Here is a 17869-nt window from a genome sequence, read left to right as displayed (position 1 = left end):
CTCTCTGCAGCTGTGAGTATTCTGGGCTCGTCCCTCTTGTGGCCACTATGGGAGGGTCTCAATCTCCCTCGCTCCTCTTGCACAGAGGGCTTAGCTCCAAACAGCTAGACAGAAGACAGGCATTCAGCAAACACAGGCCAGATATCCCTGAGCGTACCCCTACCCCAGTCATACAGGAGCCACTCTTGTTCCACGCCCCACCCCCCCGGGACTGGCAGATAGGGTGGGCTCAGGCTCTCTGCCATTTGAGCAGACTACAGACACCTGCTACACCATGCTCTGCAGACCCTGCCCCCAAACCCCACACAGTGCAGCCCCCTCAGTCTCCTTTGTCATGAATGTGTTAAAAATAATCACAATAATCATCACTTCCACGGGGAGAGCAGTGCGATTTACAAAGCAGTCCTCCCTCCCAGGGCTCTCTACATCCTCCCTGAGGCGGGCCCCGGGGCCCTGAGTAGGCACCAACAGATCCCCTTGAAACAGGGCTCTGTCATGTCTCTCCATGGCTTCCCACCCCCAGCAGTGCCTCAGAACCCCACGGGGAGAGGGTACCGGGAGATGGCTTTGAAAACCCCAAGCTCTACCTCTGCAGTCCAATGCAACTGGGTATCCCCATGAGAGCAGATGCCCAGCCAAAATGCCAGTTCCCCGCTGAAGACTTCCTCCCCCAAGCTGCTGGCCTATCTACCCAGCCTCCCAACAGAGTGAGCTGGGGCCCTGCCACCTCCCCCACGTAGCCAGGAGCTCCTGGAGAGCAGGGACCTCACCTGACTCATCCGACCTCATCTGGCCTCCCCCACGACACCCAACTTCTTCCTGCCTTAAGGCCCTCGGCCAATGGTAGCAGGGTCCCAGAGCCTTGACCCCATCTCCCACCACTGGGGCTACTGCCCAGTAACACCAGTCCACTAGACCTCCCTGTACTGACACGCTCACAATTCCATGTCCTTGCATGGGCTGCTCCCTCCTGCAGGGTTGCCCAAAGCATGCGGTAGGAAATGACTTGGGGTGGCTCACAAACGTGCCATTAAACAACCCTGGATCATGGACTGAGGTAGTTCCCCCTTCCAGGTCTCTTTTTTAATTAGGGTGACTTCCTGCCAATCTATCTGCCTGCAGTGGTCTAGTTTGTGCCTGCCCTGATGCAAGTAATAGGACCCCTTCCCCTGCTTTAAAACCTCACAAATGTCCCAGTTTAGATGATAAATTATACGGCTGCTTTACTTTTAATCCTTCCAAATGCACGCAAGATAAAGTCTCTGGGGGCGCCTGGGTGGTTCAGTCATTAAGCGTCTGCCTTTGGCTCAGGTCATGATCCCAGGGTCCTGGGATCGAGCCCCACATCGGGCTCCCTGCTCAGCCAGGAGCCTGCTTCTTCCTCTCCCACTCCCCCACTTGTGTTCCCTCTCTAGCTGTCTCTCTCTCTGTCAAATAAATAAAATCTTAAAAAAAAAAAAAAGATAAAGTCTCTGTGCAGTCCGAGCCTTCAACATGTCCCCAGCACATGCTCATTTCTCTTTCTAACAAATCGAGAGGAGAGACGAGCAGCTAGCGAGAATTTACTACTGTCACTTTGTTTTCACTATGGTTGTCTCTTCTCTTATCCTCTACTTCAAATAAGTGATACTCCTTTCCCATTTATGATGTGAAATTTCTTCCTAATATATTAAATTTTAAAAGCAATTCAATTAAAAAATATTTCACGGGCCAGTGAACTCCTATTCACTCCTCAAAACTCAACTCAGAATCACCTCCTTTAGACGGCCTTCCCACCCCTTTGTGGTTGAATCCCTCACTCTTCCTGCTCCCTTGACATCTAGCCCATGTACCTCATACCTACTGCACTAAATTAGGACAACATGCAGTGATTTATTAGGGATTAACCATGTGCCAGGGACTGTGCTAAGCACTGACCCACAGTCTCTTGCTTAATTACTCTGTGAATAGCTCTACTAGCCCCATTTTACAGGTGATAAAATGGAGGTGAAGAAACTTGCCCACAGTCACACAGCTAGTCAGTAGTGGGGTTGGGAACTGAACCCAGGGCTGGGCGACTTCGGCCTGTGGCCTTGACCTTGAAAGCCATACACTAGTGGTCACGCTCCCCCATCAGAGGGCAGGAGGTGTGTCTGGTTCACCTCGGATCTCATTCACTCAGAGCCGACCCAAGGCCTGGCACAAACTCCACCCTGATAGAGACATGAAGATGTGCGTGATGGATGGGCTGCAACTGGGCCCCTGCTGCGATGTCTCAGGAATCTGGGCCCCCCTCCCCATCCTGTGACGGAGCACACAGAGCTCCAGCAGCACAGATTGGGGCTGGAAGGTCCTTCTAGGAAATGTATAGCCTTGCTAGGTCTCCCTGCCCTCCTGCTCCCGCCCTGAGAGAGGCCCGGCCTCCCCAGTGTCTGAGCCCCAAACAAGCAGGTAAGGCTGCACTTCCTGCCACCAGATGAGGCTGGCCAGAAGAGGACAGCAGGGCCTGAGCACTGGGAGGAGAAGGACCAATCGAGGACTGGGTTGGGCAGGTAGAAGTAGCTTCCCAGAGGAAACAGGGCTTGAACAGCGCTGGGAAGAATGGGGAAGATCTGGATAACCAAGGGCAAAGGGCATTCCAGGTGAGGGAAACATCCCAAGCAAAGGCAGGGAGTCCAGAAAGCAGGGGCTCGGAGAGCCAGTCAGGAGCCCCAGTCAAGGGCAGGACAGATTTGGAGTGAAGGCTGAATAGCAGGGGGCAGCGGGGTCTGGGGTGGGGCTGGAAGGCCAGGCTCAAGAGTCTGGGCCATGATGGGGAGTCTGGTGGTTGGATCAGGGAAGTGATGCACAGATGACGGGAGGTCCTGAGGCCCCCAGGGGCAGCCCCCTTGTCCAAGTCACCCAGCAGCCGTGGCAGAGTGGGGATTTGAACTCTTGCCTCAGGAATGGAGCCTGGATGATGGGGAGGTGGGTGAGCAGCAACTGGCCAAGGATGGGACAGTGGCTCTGGGGAGGGCAGGGCGTGTGGGAGAGGAGGGGGAGGGCTGCCAGAGCAAAAGACCCCTTCTCCCAGGTATCACTCGGCACAGCCAACACCCCTGGCCAGGGCCTCATCAGGTCTCAGGGTCTGTGGGCAGGAACTGCAGGGTGACAGCTCTACCTCTTCCCCCCGATTCCCGCCCCGGCCTCAGCCGGCATCCACCAAGCTCCTTCCTGCCTGCCTTCCTTTTCTTCCTCTCTCCCCACTTAACAGATTGCGGCAGCAAGATGGCACAAATTTATGGCTCAACTCACCAAAAATAACAAGAGATCTATCAAAGGCAGTTTGCGTGAAATTAACAGGCGCCCGTGCCCTCTTGTCAAACTGCACTCCGGCGTGGCCCACCAGCTCCCGGCCTCATGGCTCTCCCAGTAGCAACCCAGCCCCACTCCACCTGGCCAGGCCACTGACTCTACTCCGGGTATCCCAGGGAAGGGGAGCACAACTCCCCTGCTGCAGTACCTAGCAGAGGGGCTGGGACAAGGGTTCTCCTCTTCCTGCTCACCACCAATCTTGTCCTCCATCTGGCAGTTCCATGTGTGAGCCGGTTCTCCCGTGGCTGGTACCTGTGTCCAGCCGGCCCGGTGGGCCAGGGGCGGCGCTGCCACCAGGCATAAAGTGCCCTGAGCCCTGATGATGCCCTGGCTCTCAGACGTCCCCTGACACATGGAACGAACTGAGCCCTATGTCCATTGTCTCTTGCCCCTAAGAGATTGGGCAGAAGGGAGGAGATGGCAGAGAGGAAAAGTCTCTTGCCTGCCAGGGGAGAGGAAGGAAGTCTGGGCAGCAGGGTGCTGTGCAAGCCCACTTAGGAAGACAATGTCACCTCACCCCCTCCAACTCCCCATAAGGGCCCTCCCTGCAGGCAACCCCCACGAACAGCCTGAAAACAGGCCAAGCAGGACAAGGGGCGTGAGCTGAGGTCAGGCATGGAACAGCTGGGAGCCTAGGGCTCCCTGCTCAGAGATGATACCAGGCCTCATGCCCAGGGACAGGCAGCATCCAATCTCCACCCATCCCCAGTCTCAGAGGCCCCTGCAGAGGCTGTGATGATGATGGGGACCATGGTGGCCTTCCCATCACTAGCCCTCCCTGACCCCCAAAGACACCCCAACTATCAACCAACTCCTCCTTCCGGCTTCCACCAAGCCCAGCTGGCTGCTCCTGGCTCTGTGCTCCACATGGCAGCCTGCCCAGATGTGCCCGCCCATGAGGGTAAAGCATTGCTCCATCCACTGCGGACCACTGGGCCAAGGGACCACAGGGAAAGCCAGACAAAAGAGGCTGCCCTCTGCTGAGCATGATGGGGGAGGCCCCCACAGAGTGATAGGCAGTGACCACCAGGCAGGAAGAACCATAAACCTCCTGATATACGCCTGGCGCTCTCCGCCGATGTTCGACAAAGAAGCAAAATTCAATTTCTTCCTGCAGGCACTAAATCCCAGGCCGGCCTCCAAGGCCCATAACCTGCCCACGGCCTGCTGTCACTCGGACGGCTTCATCGACCAATGTTAAAGGCCAAGCTGGCCAGGGGGAGAGGCCAGAGCAAGGCCACTGGGCACTCGCCATGGACAGGCATGGTGCCAGATGTCTCCTGGGGGAGACTGAAAGCCCCCTCCACACTGCATTGGGAGAGGCTGCTGTCATGATAACTAGCCCCTCTAATTAATTCAGAGATATCTCCCCGTTTTACAGATGAAGAAACTGATGCCAAAAAATGGGATCCGCTGAAGGGAACAGTCAAAGGCAGTGCCCAACTCCAGGGCTCTGGCCTCCAAAGCAGGGGCGGGGACAGGTCATACTCCAACACGCCTAGTGGCCCTCACACAAGACCCCTTGCCTCCCTGTAAATACTCTCAGGCAGACCTAGATGCCTCTTCTGACTTCCAGCCCTGCATGACATCCTCATGATGGTAGGCCAGGACCTGTTACCCCAAATGGGGAAACCGAGGCCCGGAGAGGGAAGGGAACTCCCTTTTAATACCAGAGCTGGGGACCGGAACCCAGATCTGCCTCCCCCCCACCCACTTCCTGCCAGGCCCCCTGGCCAGTCTCGGGCCCGGCACTGTGCGGCAGGCACATGAGATCCAGATGAGGGGCTAGGGGCCTTGAAGCTGCAGGAAGGAGGGCCGGCAAAAGGTGGCTGTGGTGAGGGAACTGGGGTGGGAGCAAGAGCATGTAGGACTCAGGGCTCGCAGAGCTTTTGCCCAGTCAGCAGGAAGCTCTAGCTGCTGGCAGCCTCGGTCCCAGAAGACATGGGCCCAGAGGGGGAGAGAGGGGATGCTGGGAGCTGAGCCAGCCCAGCCCTCCAAGGCAGCCTTGAAGCCCAGGCCTCTTCACCTGGGCACCGCCCTCTGCCCTGACCCTGGGGCCACTGCCAAAAATCACTGACCTGTGAGGACAGGAACACATCCCTGCTCCCTGCCTACTCTCCAGCCTCCAGGCAAACTTGTCAACTTGCAGTGCCAGGACCTGCCACGGTCACTCCCAGCTTGGGGCCTTTGTTCGCACTGCTCCCTCTGCCCGGAATGCCTTCCCCGCTTCTTTGGCTTCGCTGGCTTCCACTTGTCCTTCAGATCTCTGCTCCTGTATCACTTCCTTCAGGAAGCCTTCCTGATTGCCCAGTGTGGGGAGTCCTCTCCCTGGGTTCACCACACCGCATTGGCCGATCTCTGCCCCCCCCCATTCACCCACCTAGACTGCAAACTCTTCGAGAGTGAGGTTTAACCCCAAATCCATTTCAGGGAACCCCAACATCGGGACAAAGACAGACACAGAGGGGACACGGGTGAAGGACCATACGAATGGCCTGGGGATCTGCCAAGACGGGCCCCAGAGGGCCCCCTGGGCACACCCAACCCCACCAGGGCCCTGCTCAGACTCACCATATCTCATCTCGGTCGTGAACAGGTCATTGCTGCTCCCTGAATGCAAATCGGCCTCAGCGGGTGGGGCCGGGCCCCCGGGCACCAGGGCATTGGACAGAGTGTGGGCAGCCGGAGGGCCTGGAGGCGTGGTGGTGGTGGCGGGACCAGCCCCTGACTCCCCGGGGCAGCTGCAGCCCGGCTGGGCGAAGCCACAGGCCCGGCCGGCGGCACGGCCGCACTCCTCACTCCAGCGGCAGAGCACGCCGCAGGTGAACTGGCTGGAGTTGTTGTTGTTGATGAGCAAGACCTCAACGAAGCGGAAGGCCAGGGCGGCAGGCGCCAGCAGGCGCGGGGCCTCCGAGGGCTCTGCCGACAGGCACAGCTGCACGAAGTTCTTGTCGAAGTGCAGGAAGGTAAAGGGGCCCGAGCCGCTGCACAGTTCCAGCCCCGCTGCGGCCTCCTCCTCCTCCTCTGGCCACCCCGCCTCTGCCTCCGCCCCGGCCACCGCCTCCTCTGGGCTAGGCCGCAGGCAGGTAAAGTTGACCAGGTAGTGGTCCAGGGGCAGCAGACGGGGGGCAAAGTGGGTGCACACCTGCTCCTGGCGGTTGAAGCGCAGGTAGAGGGAGTACTTGGTGGGGTCAGGGTTCTCCAGGGTCCAGGAGCAGCCCGAGGCGATGGTGGGAAAGAGGTCCTGCAGTGAGAAGGCCCCGTAGAGCACGCCCGAGGCCAGGGCGGAGCAGGCGCTGGGGGCGGGGTCGAAGGCGGCGGCCAGGCGCAGGGACAGAATCACAGATAGTAAGAGGGGACAGGCTGGGGTCATCCTATGTCCCTTGTCCTGTGGAGAGAGACGGCGGTCAGCGGTCCCAGGCACTACCAGCATGAGCTCTCAGTCTCCCGCGGCCTCCTCGCTGCCGGGGGTGGGCCTCTCAGGGAAGACTTTGAAGTCACCCACCTCCATCTGTGTGATCTTAGACAGGGGACTCGACTGCTTAGAGCCTCAGTCCCCTTACATGTAAAATGTAGGCACGTGGGAGAGTGCCTGACTCTGGAAGCCCTTAAGAAACATCCGTTGTTGTCTCTGTCACCCTGTGATTCCTCGGTCAGTCCCACCAGCCAAAGGCACCCGGCCTGACACTTGGATCTAGCCCCATCCCCACCACCCAACTGGAATTCTCCAGAACCCTTGCTCTCAGTCGCAGTGTATCGTGATCAGCTGTGAGGCGTGTCACGCGTAATCCAGCGGTAATTGTCAAAGGAGCAATGTTTGACAACGATTTGCTTTTTTATAAATCAGAGCAATTCAAGGTTATTCCCGGAACAATGTCATTCTCACTCGCCTGCTTTTACTGAGTGGGCGAGAAAGGGGAGGAGTTACGACCGGTGTGCCAGGGGCTGCGCACAACCTGAGCCATGCCCCTGGGGGGCATCGCAAGTGTGAATGTCATGAGTACCGCTGTGGTGGATTTCCTGGTGGAAACAACAGGGCGAGGCACCTGCAAAATGGGTGCAGTATTCCCCTTAACCCCTCTTCCCTTCCTGCCATGGGGTTATCGTCCAAGGCCTGGCTCAGGGCCGCTACCCCAGTAAGGCCACCAAGCTATCGCCCAGCTCGCAGCTCCCGCAGCCCCTGCCTGCAAGTCCATAGCCCCAGTCAGCACCTCTATCCCCTGTTGTCTCCCCCGAGCTAGCTCATTCATCTCAGGAGTCTTCAAGCTCCTAGGAGTGGAGACCGGGGTTCACTGATTTCTCCCTCCCTGCCAAGTGCTGCACTGAGCCGAACCCCCAGCATGTGCTCCAGGTGTGGGCAGGCAACCAGGGCTCAGGCCATACCGTGACAGACGCGCAGGGCGGTCAGGCCCGAGTGGACAAAACCTAGCGGGCAGGGCACCTGCAGGTACCCTCCCACCCACCGGGCCAGGCCAGAGCCACTACCCACAGCCTGCACAGCCTCCACCCTAGCTGTCCAGAAAACAGAGCCTGGCACCTGGGCTGGCTCCGTCCTGCTTCCAGCCCTGCGCCCGAGGTGATCCCCATTGCCTCCCTCCTCCGTGCCGGCAGCATAGCTCACAGCACTGGATGGGCCCCTAGAGCCTGGTTGCTCCACATTAGAGGAGAAAAGATGAGGTTCCAAAAGGGGAGGCGACCTGCTCAAGATCACACAAGAGTGATCCAGCTGGGACTGGAAGCCGGGACCCGAAGCCCCAGCCCGGGGTTCCCTCTCATCCACCAATAGCCTCTTGCTCCGCGTCCCCTGCCTTGCCCAGGCTTCAGGCCTGATGGACAAGCCATTAGCCCTGGGAACTGAGTCACAAACAGGATAATTCACAGATGTGGCCAGATGTTCCCAAGACCCAGAGGCTCCCCAGGCACAGATTTCCCCTTGGCTCTTTAGGAGCCTCAACAGTGACTGGAGGGGGGGGGGAGGGCAGGAATTAGAACCCCAGAATTCCAATCCCTGCGCAGCATCCGTGGAACTTCTCACTGCCCCAGATCCCGCAATTGCCCCTCCCCAGCCATGGGATAAAGGGGGCATAGGGGGACAAGCTCAAGGCAGGCTCATTTCCTGGAGAGCACCCCAGCCTCCTCCAAAGACCCACGTGGAGTTACTGGGCAGATGTCAGAACAGGCTGTGTCTCCACTTCTCCCGCCAGAACTGAAAAAGGGACACAAGAGCCCTGGCCTTCCCTGCCCCACATCATGCGTGTCCCAAACTCTCCAGCCCGCCCAGCCTGCTGCAGCACCAGCGAAGCCGGGAGCTGATAATGAGTGACATCCAATCCCCCCGCTGCCCCCAATTATTTTTAAGCAGGCTGCAAAATTCAGGCCATAGCTGCAGCTCAGCAGAGGGGAGGTGGGGGCTCATTATAACTGGCCTCACCTCCCCCACTTAGAGCAGGGTGCGGAATCTACACACACACACACACACACACACAGAAGCTGGAACACTGCCGTGCCGTGCAGACATGCACACAAAAGCACGTATGCACAGACACATGAAAAGACAGGTGTTCCCAGGCATTCTACATGTGAACAGACACATACGCACACAGATCAGTGAAGCCACAGATGCGTGAATTCATACGCACACCAGGGTACAGGCACTCACATGTACAAGGTGTAAAGAGCCGGCCACTTGTACACTTGTACAGAGAGGCAAATGTACTCTCTCGTGTGAACACACACACAGGTAGCTGGCTGTTTGAGGCTTAGCACATGCCAGCTAAGTGTCAGGCAGGATCTGACTTGCTGCTCCTTCCTTTGTTTGTTCTTGAAGCTGGGGACTCAGACCTCCCCCCGCAATCCCACCTCCTGGTCCTCAGCTGCTCCCTCCACAGCCCCGACCCATCAAGAAGTGTTAGGTCCAGACCCTCAGAGACACAGCCTGGCTTCTGCACAACCCAGCCACCTCGAAACCCTGCCCAAGCCCCCTCCTCCAATCAGTCTCCTTCAGACACCCCCTTCACACCAATTCTGGAATTTCACGCTGCATCTGTATGACCCTCGTGGTTCCTGTGGTGACATAAGACCTCTGGGGCCCTTTATTTTAATATCCTTCTCCATCCATAAAATAAGGCAAACAGCACAATTCCAAGCTAAGTCAGAGAGAGCCTCTCCTGGGAGGGGACCTGGAAGGATCCTTACCTCACAGGCTGCGCAGGTGGCTATTAGCCATGATCCCCCCTCCCTGAGCCTCAGTTTCCCCCTCTGGGGAATGGAGACCACCTTCTCATTCAACCTCCCAGTGAGTTCCCGGCACAGAGCCTGGCCCAGGCAGAGCACTCACACGGTCCCTTCGCCTTCTCCCCTCCGCCTGGGAACCTCACAGACTCTCCCTGCTTCCCTGCTGAGGTCCATCGCTATCTCTGGGAAGGGCGCTTTGGGCTGAACCACGGAAATGGCTTTGCCACCTCCAAGCCCAGTAAGATCACAAACGTGCCCAAGAGCTGGAGAGGACAGGTATGGAGCTCAGCTCTGAGGAAGAACTTCCTGGGTCAGGAGGTTAATGGCGAGGATAATCAAAAGGCCTCCTCCCTCAGGACTTCAGCGGGCTGAGATGTGTGAGCTGCCGGGGAGGGGGTGGGGTGGGGTGGACACGGGACCTCCCCCGCATGCCTGCCGCCCGCCCGCCCGCAGACCTGAGAATCCCACCCTCTGCCCAAGCACACTGAGACCCCACAGGCCCGCCCGGCCTCGGGCTTCCCCTTCGGCCCCAGTGAGGGAATCGGAGGCTTTCGCAGCAGCTGGCAGGGACAAGAGCGGGGACGGGGGGCACCTCAGGGCAAGGGCTGGGTCTCCGGGATCCCCGGAATCGAGCCCCTTGCGCCCTGTGGGCTGGGAGCAGCGGCGCTGGGTGGCGGAGCGCCGGGAGCCCCGGCCGCGGGCGGGGGAGGGGCGGCGGGGGGGGAAGGGGCGCGGCGGTGCGCACCGCGGTCGCGTTTATCCACCTGGCAGCTCCAATTCGCCGGCCCGTCACTCACCCTCCGCCTCCCGGGCGCTCACTGCGGGGCCGAGCCCAGGCCGCCACGCGGGCGGGGACCCCCCACTCGGAGCCTTCGGGTCCCGTGCCCATGCACTGGCCGGGTGGCAGGGTCCTCAAGGACCCCTCTCCGGGAGCTCTGGTACCCAGGAGGGCGCACACCTCCGTCCAGCTTCTGGAGCTGGTGGGCAGGACCGAGGGGAGGGGGCTCCCCCGAGTGCGGCCCCGCCTTCTCCACCCGGCCCAGAAGGCCGCTCCTCCTCTAGCTCAGGGGTCTTTCGGTCCCGGGAGGGGCCCTCCCGCCCACCGCGGGGGAGGGAGACGGGGGGCGGGCCCGCGAGGGGAGGGGGCGGTGACTCAGCCGCCCTCCGCCCGCCTCCCCGGAACTTTGCAGCAGCTGGAGCCGCCGTTGCTACAGGAACCGAAAGCTTTTGTTCCCCAATGTCAGGGCTGCCCGGGCAGGCTGGAGGCTGGGAGGCTGCCACTCCCCGGTGGGACCCAGGCCCAGCCACACTGCCCAGAGGACTTCCTGCAGCAGAACGCCACGGATTCGAGCCGCCTCTCTCCCCCTTACCCGCCCTTCACCAAGCCACTCCCGGCAAAGCCAGGTTTCTTCAAACTCTTGGGGCCCTCAGGCCGGGTCGCCCCCTAACTCTGACCTGGAGCACTAACTGTCCTGGAAAGTTCCTGATGGCGGTCTGACCCCCTGGGGAGAGGTAAGAGGTTCCTCTGAGCACCATGTGCTCCTCTGGTGCTGATTTCCCACGTGGGCCCCCCTAACAGGCAAGCCTACCTTTGGGGACCTTGACTTGGGTTTCTTCCCTGCATTTATCTTACCTCCCCTACTTGAACCAGGACCTCAGAGACCTTGGCCTGGCTGTCACTGATGCCCCTCTGGCCAGAGCTGATCCCAGAGCAGTCCAGCAGATCCAGAGCACCCAGATGGTGAAGGATGGGTGAGGGAGGGGAGAGGCTGACAGTCACAGGCTCCGTGGACCCACTCTGGGAGCTGGGTGGTTTCTGGCTTTATTATCCTGGGGGTTAGAGTGAAGTCACTAGAACCTGTTCTGCACTTCTCCTCTGGGAATAGGAGTAGTGTGGAGAGGGGCCTGACCTTGGCCTTGAAGACAGCCCAATAAACCAATCATTGTTGAGCATTACTAGGTGCCAGACACTCTGTACAATCTAATTTCATTCTCCCAGCAACTATATAAAGCACTTATCACTGACCCATATTATAGAGGGCCAAATGAAGCTCAGAAAGGTTATGTAGCCTGCCTAGGTCACACAGCTTTTGAACCCAGGTCACCTGGCCAAAAGCTGAGTTACTAACTACTTACTCAGCTCCATTACCTGGGCGTTGGGAGGGAGAGAAGAGTGCAGAGACCATCTGAGACCTCATTTTGAGTTACAGAAATGCCTACCACGTACACAACCACCCCAGGCTAGACCTCTCCCTTTCTGAAGAGTGATGGGGGAGAGGGGGAGCCGAAGAGGGGAGCAGAGAAGGGAAGACGAGGGGGAAATCTGTCAGTCTCAGTCCAGGGAAGACCCTCCCTTAAGCCTCCCACCACCACCATCAGGACATACCCCATCCAGAGTCCACATTGACCCCTATGGCAGCAAGGGGGACACTCCCCAGGTGCCTGCGCTGTCCCAGGGCCAGGTGGACTCCCCCGCCTATGCCATGCCCAAACCAGACTGAGCCCACCTTTGCCCCCACCCACCACCTAGTGGGGACTGCCATGGGGTAGACAGAGGCTCCCTGGGGACACCTGCCCAAGCCCAAACAAGCCCATCCAGACCATCTCAAATCCAGGGGCCAATCCTGCTGGTCTGTCCCTGATAGCTCAAAGGGCTCCTGAATCCCTGCTGGGATGAGCCCTCCACCCCACCCCACCCCACCCCGCCCCGCCCCCAGAGCATAGGGTCTGACAACCAGAACTGTTCCCGCACGGCTAGCAGGAGGGGGCATCCGGCCTCGCCCGCCAACCTCCTCTTCCCCAGGGACTTCCCAGCGCCAGTCCCGCAGCCACCGCTGCTGCTCCGGCTGCGGAAACCTGGGGTTACCCGCGGGAGGAAAAGGGGCGGCGGGTCCGGGGCTGCGGGCAGGGGGCGCCAGAGGACGCCCAGGGGCCCGGCCGGCAGCTGGCGAGGCGGGCAGGCGGGCAGTATCTCTGGCCCGGGAGCCCCTCCCCCCGCGGGCACCAGACCCTTCTTCGCCCGCTCTGCACCGTCCGCGGCGCAGAGGACTTCCCTCGGACCGAGCTGACTGCGGGAGTGGCCGCCAACTTCACAACCTACAACCCCTCCCCCGGCCCCCGCCCCGTCATGCCAGCCCCCGGGGCTGCGGGAGGGTGCGTTTGGTCCCCGGCTCTATGCCCCAGGGGTGGGAAGAGAAGGATGGGGGATGGACAGACTCCGACCAAAGATGGACACGGGAGCCAGGGATGCAGGGCCAGTCGAGATCCCGGCCGGAGAGGAGGGGGCTCGGAGCAGACATGGGGGACACGGCCCCAAGTCCAGGCTGAGGGGGAGGAGACTTGCAGCAGAGATTGGCGAGGGATAGAGAGACTCCAGGCAGATATGGGGGAGGAGGCATCGGGACAGAAATAAGAAGGGAAGCATGGTCGGGGTACTGGCGCGGGGAAAGGCAGTAACTATGGGCAGACATGGATGGGCATAGGAAGGACTCTGGGCAGAGATGAAGTGGAGGGAAGGAGCAGGGTCCGGCATCCAGACGAGGAGGGGCGATTAAGGGGAAATACACAGTCGAGCTGCAGGTTGGAGAAAGGGGCTCTAATCAAGGTGGGGGGCGCACTGCCAGGATCCAGGCTAAGACAGGAAGAGACTCGAGACAGCAATGAGGGTAAGGTCTGGGTCAGGATTGTGGGGGAGGGCTTAGCAGAAATGGGGTAAGGGGAAGGGGGTGGAAAAGGAACTCACCAGAGATGAAAGGGGCCTCGGCCCCAGGCTTGGAAGTTCCCAAAGAGATGGGAGTGGGTAGATGCAGAAAGAACTCAGTTCGGGAGGGGGAGGATTCAACAGAGATGGGCTAGGGGAGCGCCCCGAGTCCGGGCCGGTGCGGAAACTCGGGACCGCGCCGGGAGGGCTCGGTGCGGGGCCGTGTCGAGGTCTGGGACCGAGCACTCACCTGGGCGCCGTCAGCAGCAGGAGCGGGGGCCGGCGCTGGCGGAGGCAGCCACGGGGCGCAAGTTTGCCATCCCTAAGGCGGGGGCCTGGCCGGACGCGGGGCAGCTCGCGGCAGCGGCGCGGAGGGGCCGAGGCTCCCGCTCCGCCGAGCGGCGGGTGCAGAAAAGGCGCCGCGGAGCAGCACGGGGCGGGCGGGCGCCGGGCCGGGCGCGGGCTCCTGCCACCGCCTCCTCGCCGCGCCGCCCCCCCCCGCTCCCCCGCCCCGAGCAGCGCCCGCGCCGCGCGCCGCCTCCTATTCGCGGGCGGCGGCCGCAGCCCCGGGCTCCAAAAGACGGCGCCGCATCCTCGGTCTCCGAGCGCCGCCGCCGCCACTGCCGTCGCCAAACCCGGTTCCTCCCGCCGCTCCCGCCGCTCCGGCCGCTGCCCGCAGCGCGCGCCGGGCCGACTGACGGCCGAGGCGGGACGCGGCGCCTGCGCGGGCTGGGCCCGGGAGGGGGCGCGCGCCAGGCCGGGCGCGAGGAGCCGCGGGAGAAGGGGCGGGGGGCGGGGGCGACGCGCGCCGCCTCCTGTTAAAGGGGGAGCAGCGCCCGCCGAGCCAAGCGCACCCTCCTCCTCCCCGCCCTGGGCCCCAGGCGCCGGCGCGGGAGAAGCCCCGGGTAAGCCCCCGCCCCGCCCGCGGCCTCCTGGACCGCAGGTTGCGGCGATCCGCGACGCCCCTCCAGCGATACCCCAGGCCGGAGGCAGCTCGCGCAGCCAGGGTCTCCGGGGCCCGGGGTGGGGGGTGGGGGGGCCTGAAACATTTGCCCCACCCTCCCCCGTGTGCATTGCAAATTGCATATCCCTGTGCATTCAGGTGCCACTCCTGTGCGCTGAACTTTGCATATGCTTATGCACACAGGTGCCCTATGTGTGCACTGCAATGTCGCCTGGCTGTGTGCATGCAATTGCTACACACATACACAGTGTGTTAACATGTGCTCAGGTCTGGAATGTATGTTGGCTCTTCCTATGGGTAGAGATGCTATATGTGTTCAAGCTTACAAGCGCCGCATACGTGCTGAATGCTCTGGGTCACTTGTATGTAGGAGCCACATATGTACACTGCAGTGTGGTATGCTTGGTGCATACTCTAGTGTAAACTGCAATGTTGCATGTCCCTAGGCACGGGGATGCTACACGTGTGCAGTGTGTTACATGTTTTCCTGAGTGCCTGTCTATTCCCACAAGTGCCTTTTCCTGTGCCAGGGGCGCCCCCATGTTGCATCTGTTTGCGTAGAAGCAGACGGAATGTACGGACCTGCCCCCTCCCCAGCCTGGCACTGTGCAGTTGGGTGGGGCCAGAGCCCACATGGTGAAGGTGGTTCCCAGGGAGATGCCTATGGCTCAGGGCCCTGGTCCGGTGGTTTTGTGGCCTGGGACATATTGCCACCAGGAAGGTGGGCCGACCAGGGACGCACCACTTCGGCCAAAGACAAGTAGGTTAATCAGATGGCTCTGGTCAGAGGAGGAGCCAGCAGGGGGCAGCTTTGCAGTGAGGGTTGGGATGATTTCAGGAACCCTACTTTTTGAAGGTTCCCTGGCCAGGAGAGGGCTAAGCCTGGGAAGCAAGGAAGCTCCAGTCCACCCAATCCCAACCCCACCTCTCCACTGAAGCCCCTTGAGTTGTGTCACCTTGGAGACCAGGGCAGGACGAGAAGACTCCATGTCCCCCTGGGGGCAGTACCAGGAAGAGGCAGAGAGAAAGCCCCCTGTTCACTCCCTCTGTCTCTCTCTCCCCCCCTCCAGCAGTCTCCGTGACATTTGTTGTGAGTAATTGTGAGAGATTATCGACTTTAATGGAAGGAGGTAATAAGGGGCGATGAAGGAATCTCACCTGTCACCTTAAGGGAATTTATGAGGCTGTATGAGACAGGGAGGAGGGCTGGCACCTATCCTTTCCCAGCGGGAGCCCAAGGAGGCCTGTGCCTTAAGCCTGGCACTGGCAGGCAGGGCTCCTGGGTTCTTGCTGGGCACTCTCAAACATACCCAGGTCTCTGGGTTTGGAGGCTCAGCCGCTACTGTGAAAGCCAAGGCAGGCCTTGCCATCTACAGTGGGAGATCCCAGGCCTCCTTACTTGGGCATTGCGAAGGGCAGTGGGGGGTGCTGGAGTTCGGCCTTAATGAGGTGGGCAAAGGTGGGGAGAGTGGTCAGGATATGAGGTACGCACAAGGATGTAAGGACAGGTCCTCAGAAGCTTCCAGGACCCTGTACTCCAGAGCTCCAGCCCCTTCCACTCCCACAGGGAGCCTGCCTCCCTCTTTATGAATATTCATTGAATTAGCATACTAGAGACCCAGAGCCCAGAGAAACCCAGGCAGGTCTCTTGCAGATGTAATGCAGCTGGATCCCTGAGGCCCTCCCTCTCCCCCCAGGATCCAGCTGGGTGCAGGGGTAACGGGAGGGGCTGGCTCTGGAGAGACAGCAGCCTTTTGTCTGTTTCTGTGTTCCTTGGTAGCCCTCTGACTTCTCAACCCCATTCTTTCAGCCACAAAAATGTATGCCCTGGGAAAGACAGGTGGTCAGACAGAGTGAGGGACTGACAGAGATGGTACCCCCATACCTGGGGGCTCACGGGGCAGGGTGGCGAGGTCAGCAAGGCAGCAAGGGCTGCGGGAGCTGGGGAGAGAGAACAGACCTCCCAGGGCTTGTGCAGCAGCAGGCTAGATTAGGGCCAACCTCTGGAAGGCTCTCCTGAAGGTGCCTCCCCGCATCAGGGCTTCCCCACCTCCTTTCCCAGGAGCCCCTGCCCTTCCAGACTCACTCTGGTGATAATGCCGCCCGGGAGGACTTGGAGTAATTACAGATCGTTTCCATATTCAAATCCAGCTGGTTGAAGAGAAATTACTTCTCTGACAGCCCAGGCGGGGGTGGGAAGAACAAGTCTAAGCCCCAGGAAGGGCCTCTAGGGAGCCTAGGACAGAGACTGGGCAAGGGAAGGGGCCCCAGTCAGAGCCTGAGCACGGAGGGTTTAGGCAGAAGAAAGGGATACCTCCCGCCCACCCCTCCGCTGAAACACAAAGACTGGGCAAAGGACAGTGACTCCCAGCCCTTTAGCCCCATTTGGGGCTCCCTCTAGAACCTCTGACGGGAGGTGGGGGACCCATCCCCCAAGGGCAACTAGAAGTCAGGCTCTCTACCATGCTCTCACGTTGCCTCCCGAGGTGATCTTGAGAAAATCCCTCCAGCTTTCAGAGCCTCTGTTTCCTTACCTGTGAAATGGTATAAATGATCTCACCCGGCCTCCAGTGACATAAGGGATATGGAGCAGCAAGATCTGTGCTCCTGAAAGATGCCTGTTTAAATCATTGTTTTAGTACCAGTTAATTCGTATTTTGGTTAACAATGACAACCACCGGTGGTCCATTCCGGAGGCAGCACAGCCCTCAACAGGGCAGCTCAGGAGGGGATAGTGGGTCCGAGGGGCACAACCCTGGCCTCACTGGCCTGGCCTCAGCCCTGCCTCCCGCTGGGCCAGCCACTGCCATGCTTCATTGCCCTTTAAACAGATGAGAAAATGTTCTTCTTCTCTTCCCAATGATTTATTTGGCCCAGAGCCTGGTCAGGTTTCCTTCCAGCCCCTGGGACCCAGAAGTGTCCTTCCCTCAGGCCCTACCCTCCACTGACACTCAGCCAGGCATCCATGGCAGCCCAGAGCTCTGAGTACCAAGGTCCCCTTTTAATCCCCCAACCCCACCCCAGATACCCATCAGAAGCTCATAACATGTTTCCAAAGACACCCAAATCCATGTGATAGTCTTCTATCAGGGTCTGTCCCGGAGCTCATGTGACAAATACCTCACTGTTGTAGATGTCATGGATCCTGGAGGGGTATCCTGGAAAAGGTGGACTGGCCCTCTCTGCCTGTGGGGAGTCCTACATGTCTAACTTCCATCCTTCCTGCTGCAGATGCCAAATGGGTTAGGAGCCTGGAGCAGCCCAGGCTGGGTGTTTGTCATTTTCTTGGTGCTGTAGATCAAGGAGAGGAGGGAGGATTAGTTGCTTTCTAGCCAGATCCTCCCAGAAGTTTAACATCTGGTTTTCAGCCCCCTGGGCAGTGCCTGTATTCTCTGGCCCCCAGGGCAGGGGGCAGAGAAGATCTTTAGGGTCCTGGGTGATCCTCACACACTCCTTACACCAGAGGGTGCATGCAAGAGCCTGCCACCTAGAAGGTGCCTTTGCTCACCCATTCAACAAATATTTATTGTTTACTGTGTTCTAGGCACTGGGATCCAGGCCATCAGCAAGTTCCGTTGCTTCTACCTCCCAGAATATCCCAAATCTCTTCACTCTTCATGTCCCCACTGCCAACATGG

At 59.8% G+C, this 17869-nt stretch overlaps 1 protein-coding gene across 2 annotated transcripts in view; it reads right to left on the bottom strand.

Moving 5' to 3' along the window:
• The window catches only part of ADGRB2 (adhesion G protein-coupled receptor B2), a 36648-nt gene extending 22685 nt beyond the window's left edge, over positions 1–13963 (bottom strand). Inside the window, exons 1-2 of one of the 2 annotated variants that reach the window (XM_064589575.1) lie at positions 13518–13963; positions 5905–6721 (exon numbers count right to left, since the gene is read on the bottom strand). In XM_064589575.1, coding sequence (XP_064445645.1) covers positions 5905–6706 — 802 coding nt within the window. In that variant the 5' untranslated portion in view covers positions 6707–6721; positions 13518–13963. Of the gene's footprint in view, positions 1–5904; positions 6722–13517 lie in introns of those variants that run through there. The other variant, XM_064589576.1, reaches the window with a different exon arrangement.
• Positions 13964–17869: the final 3906 nt, after the last annotated feature.

The sequence above is a fragment of the Mirounga angustirostris genome, unplaced genomic scaffold, assembly GCF_029215605.1.
Source record: "Mirounga angustirostris isolate CCGP_5_RB_7025 unplaced genomic scaffold, mMirAng1.0.hap1 SCAF_4, whole genome shotgun sequence".
NCBI lineage: Eukaryota > Metazoa > Chordata > Mammalia > Carnivora > Phocidae > Mirounga > Mirounga angustirostris.
This window is presented reverse-complemented; position numbering and strand designations above follow the sequence as displayed.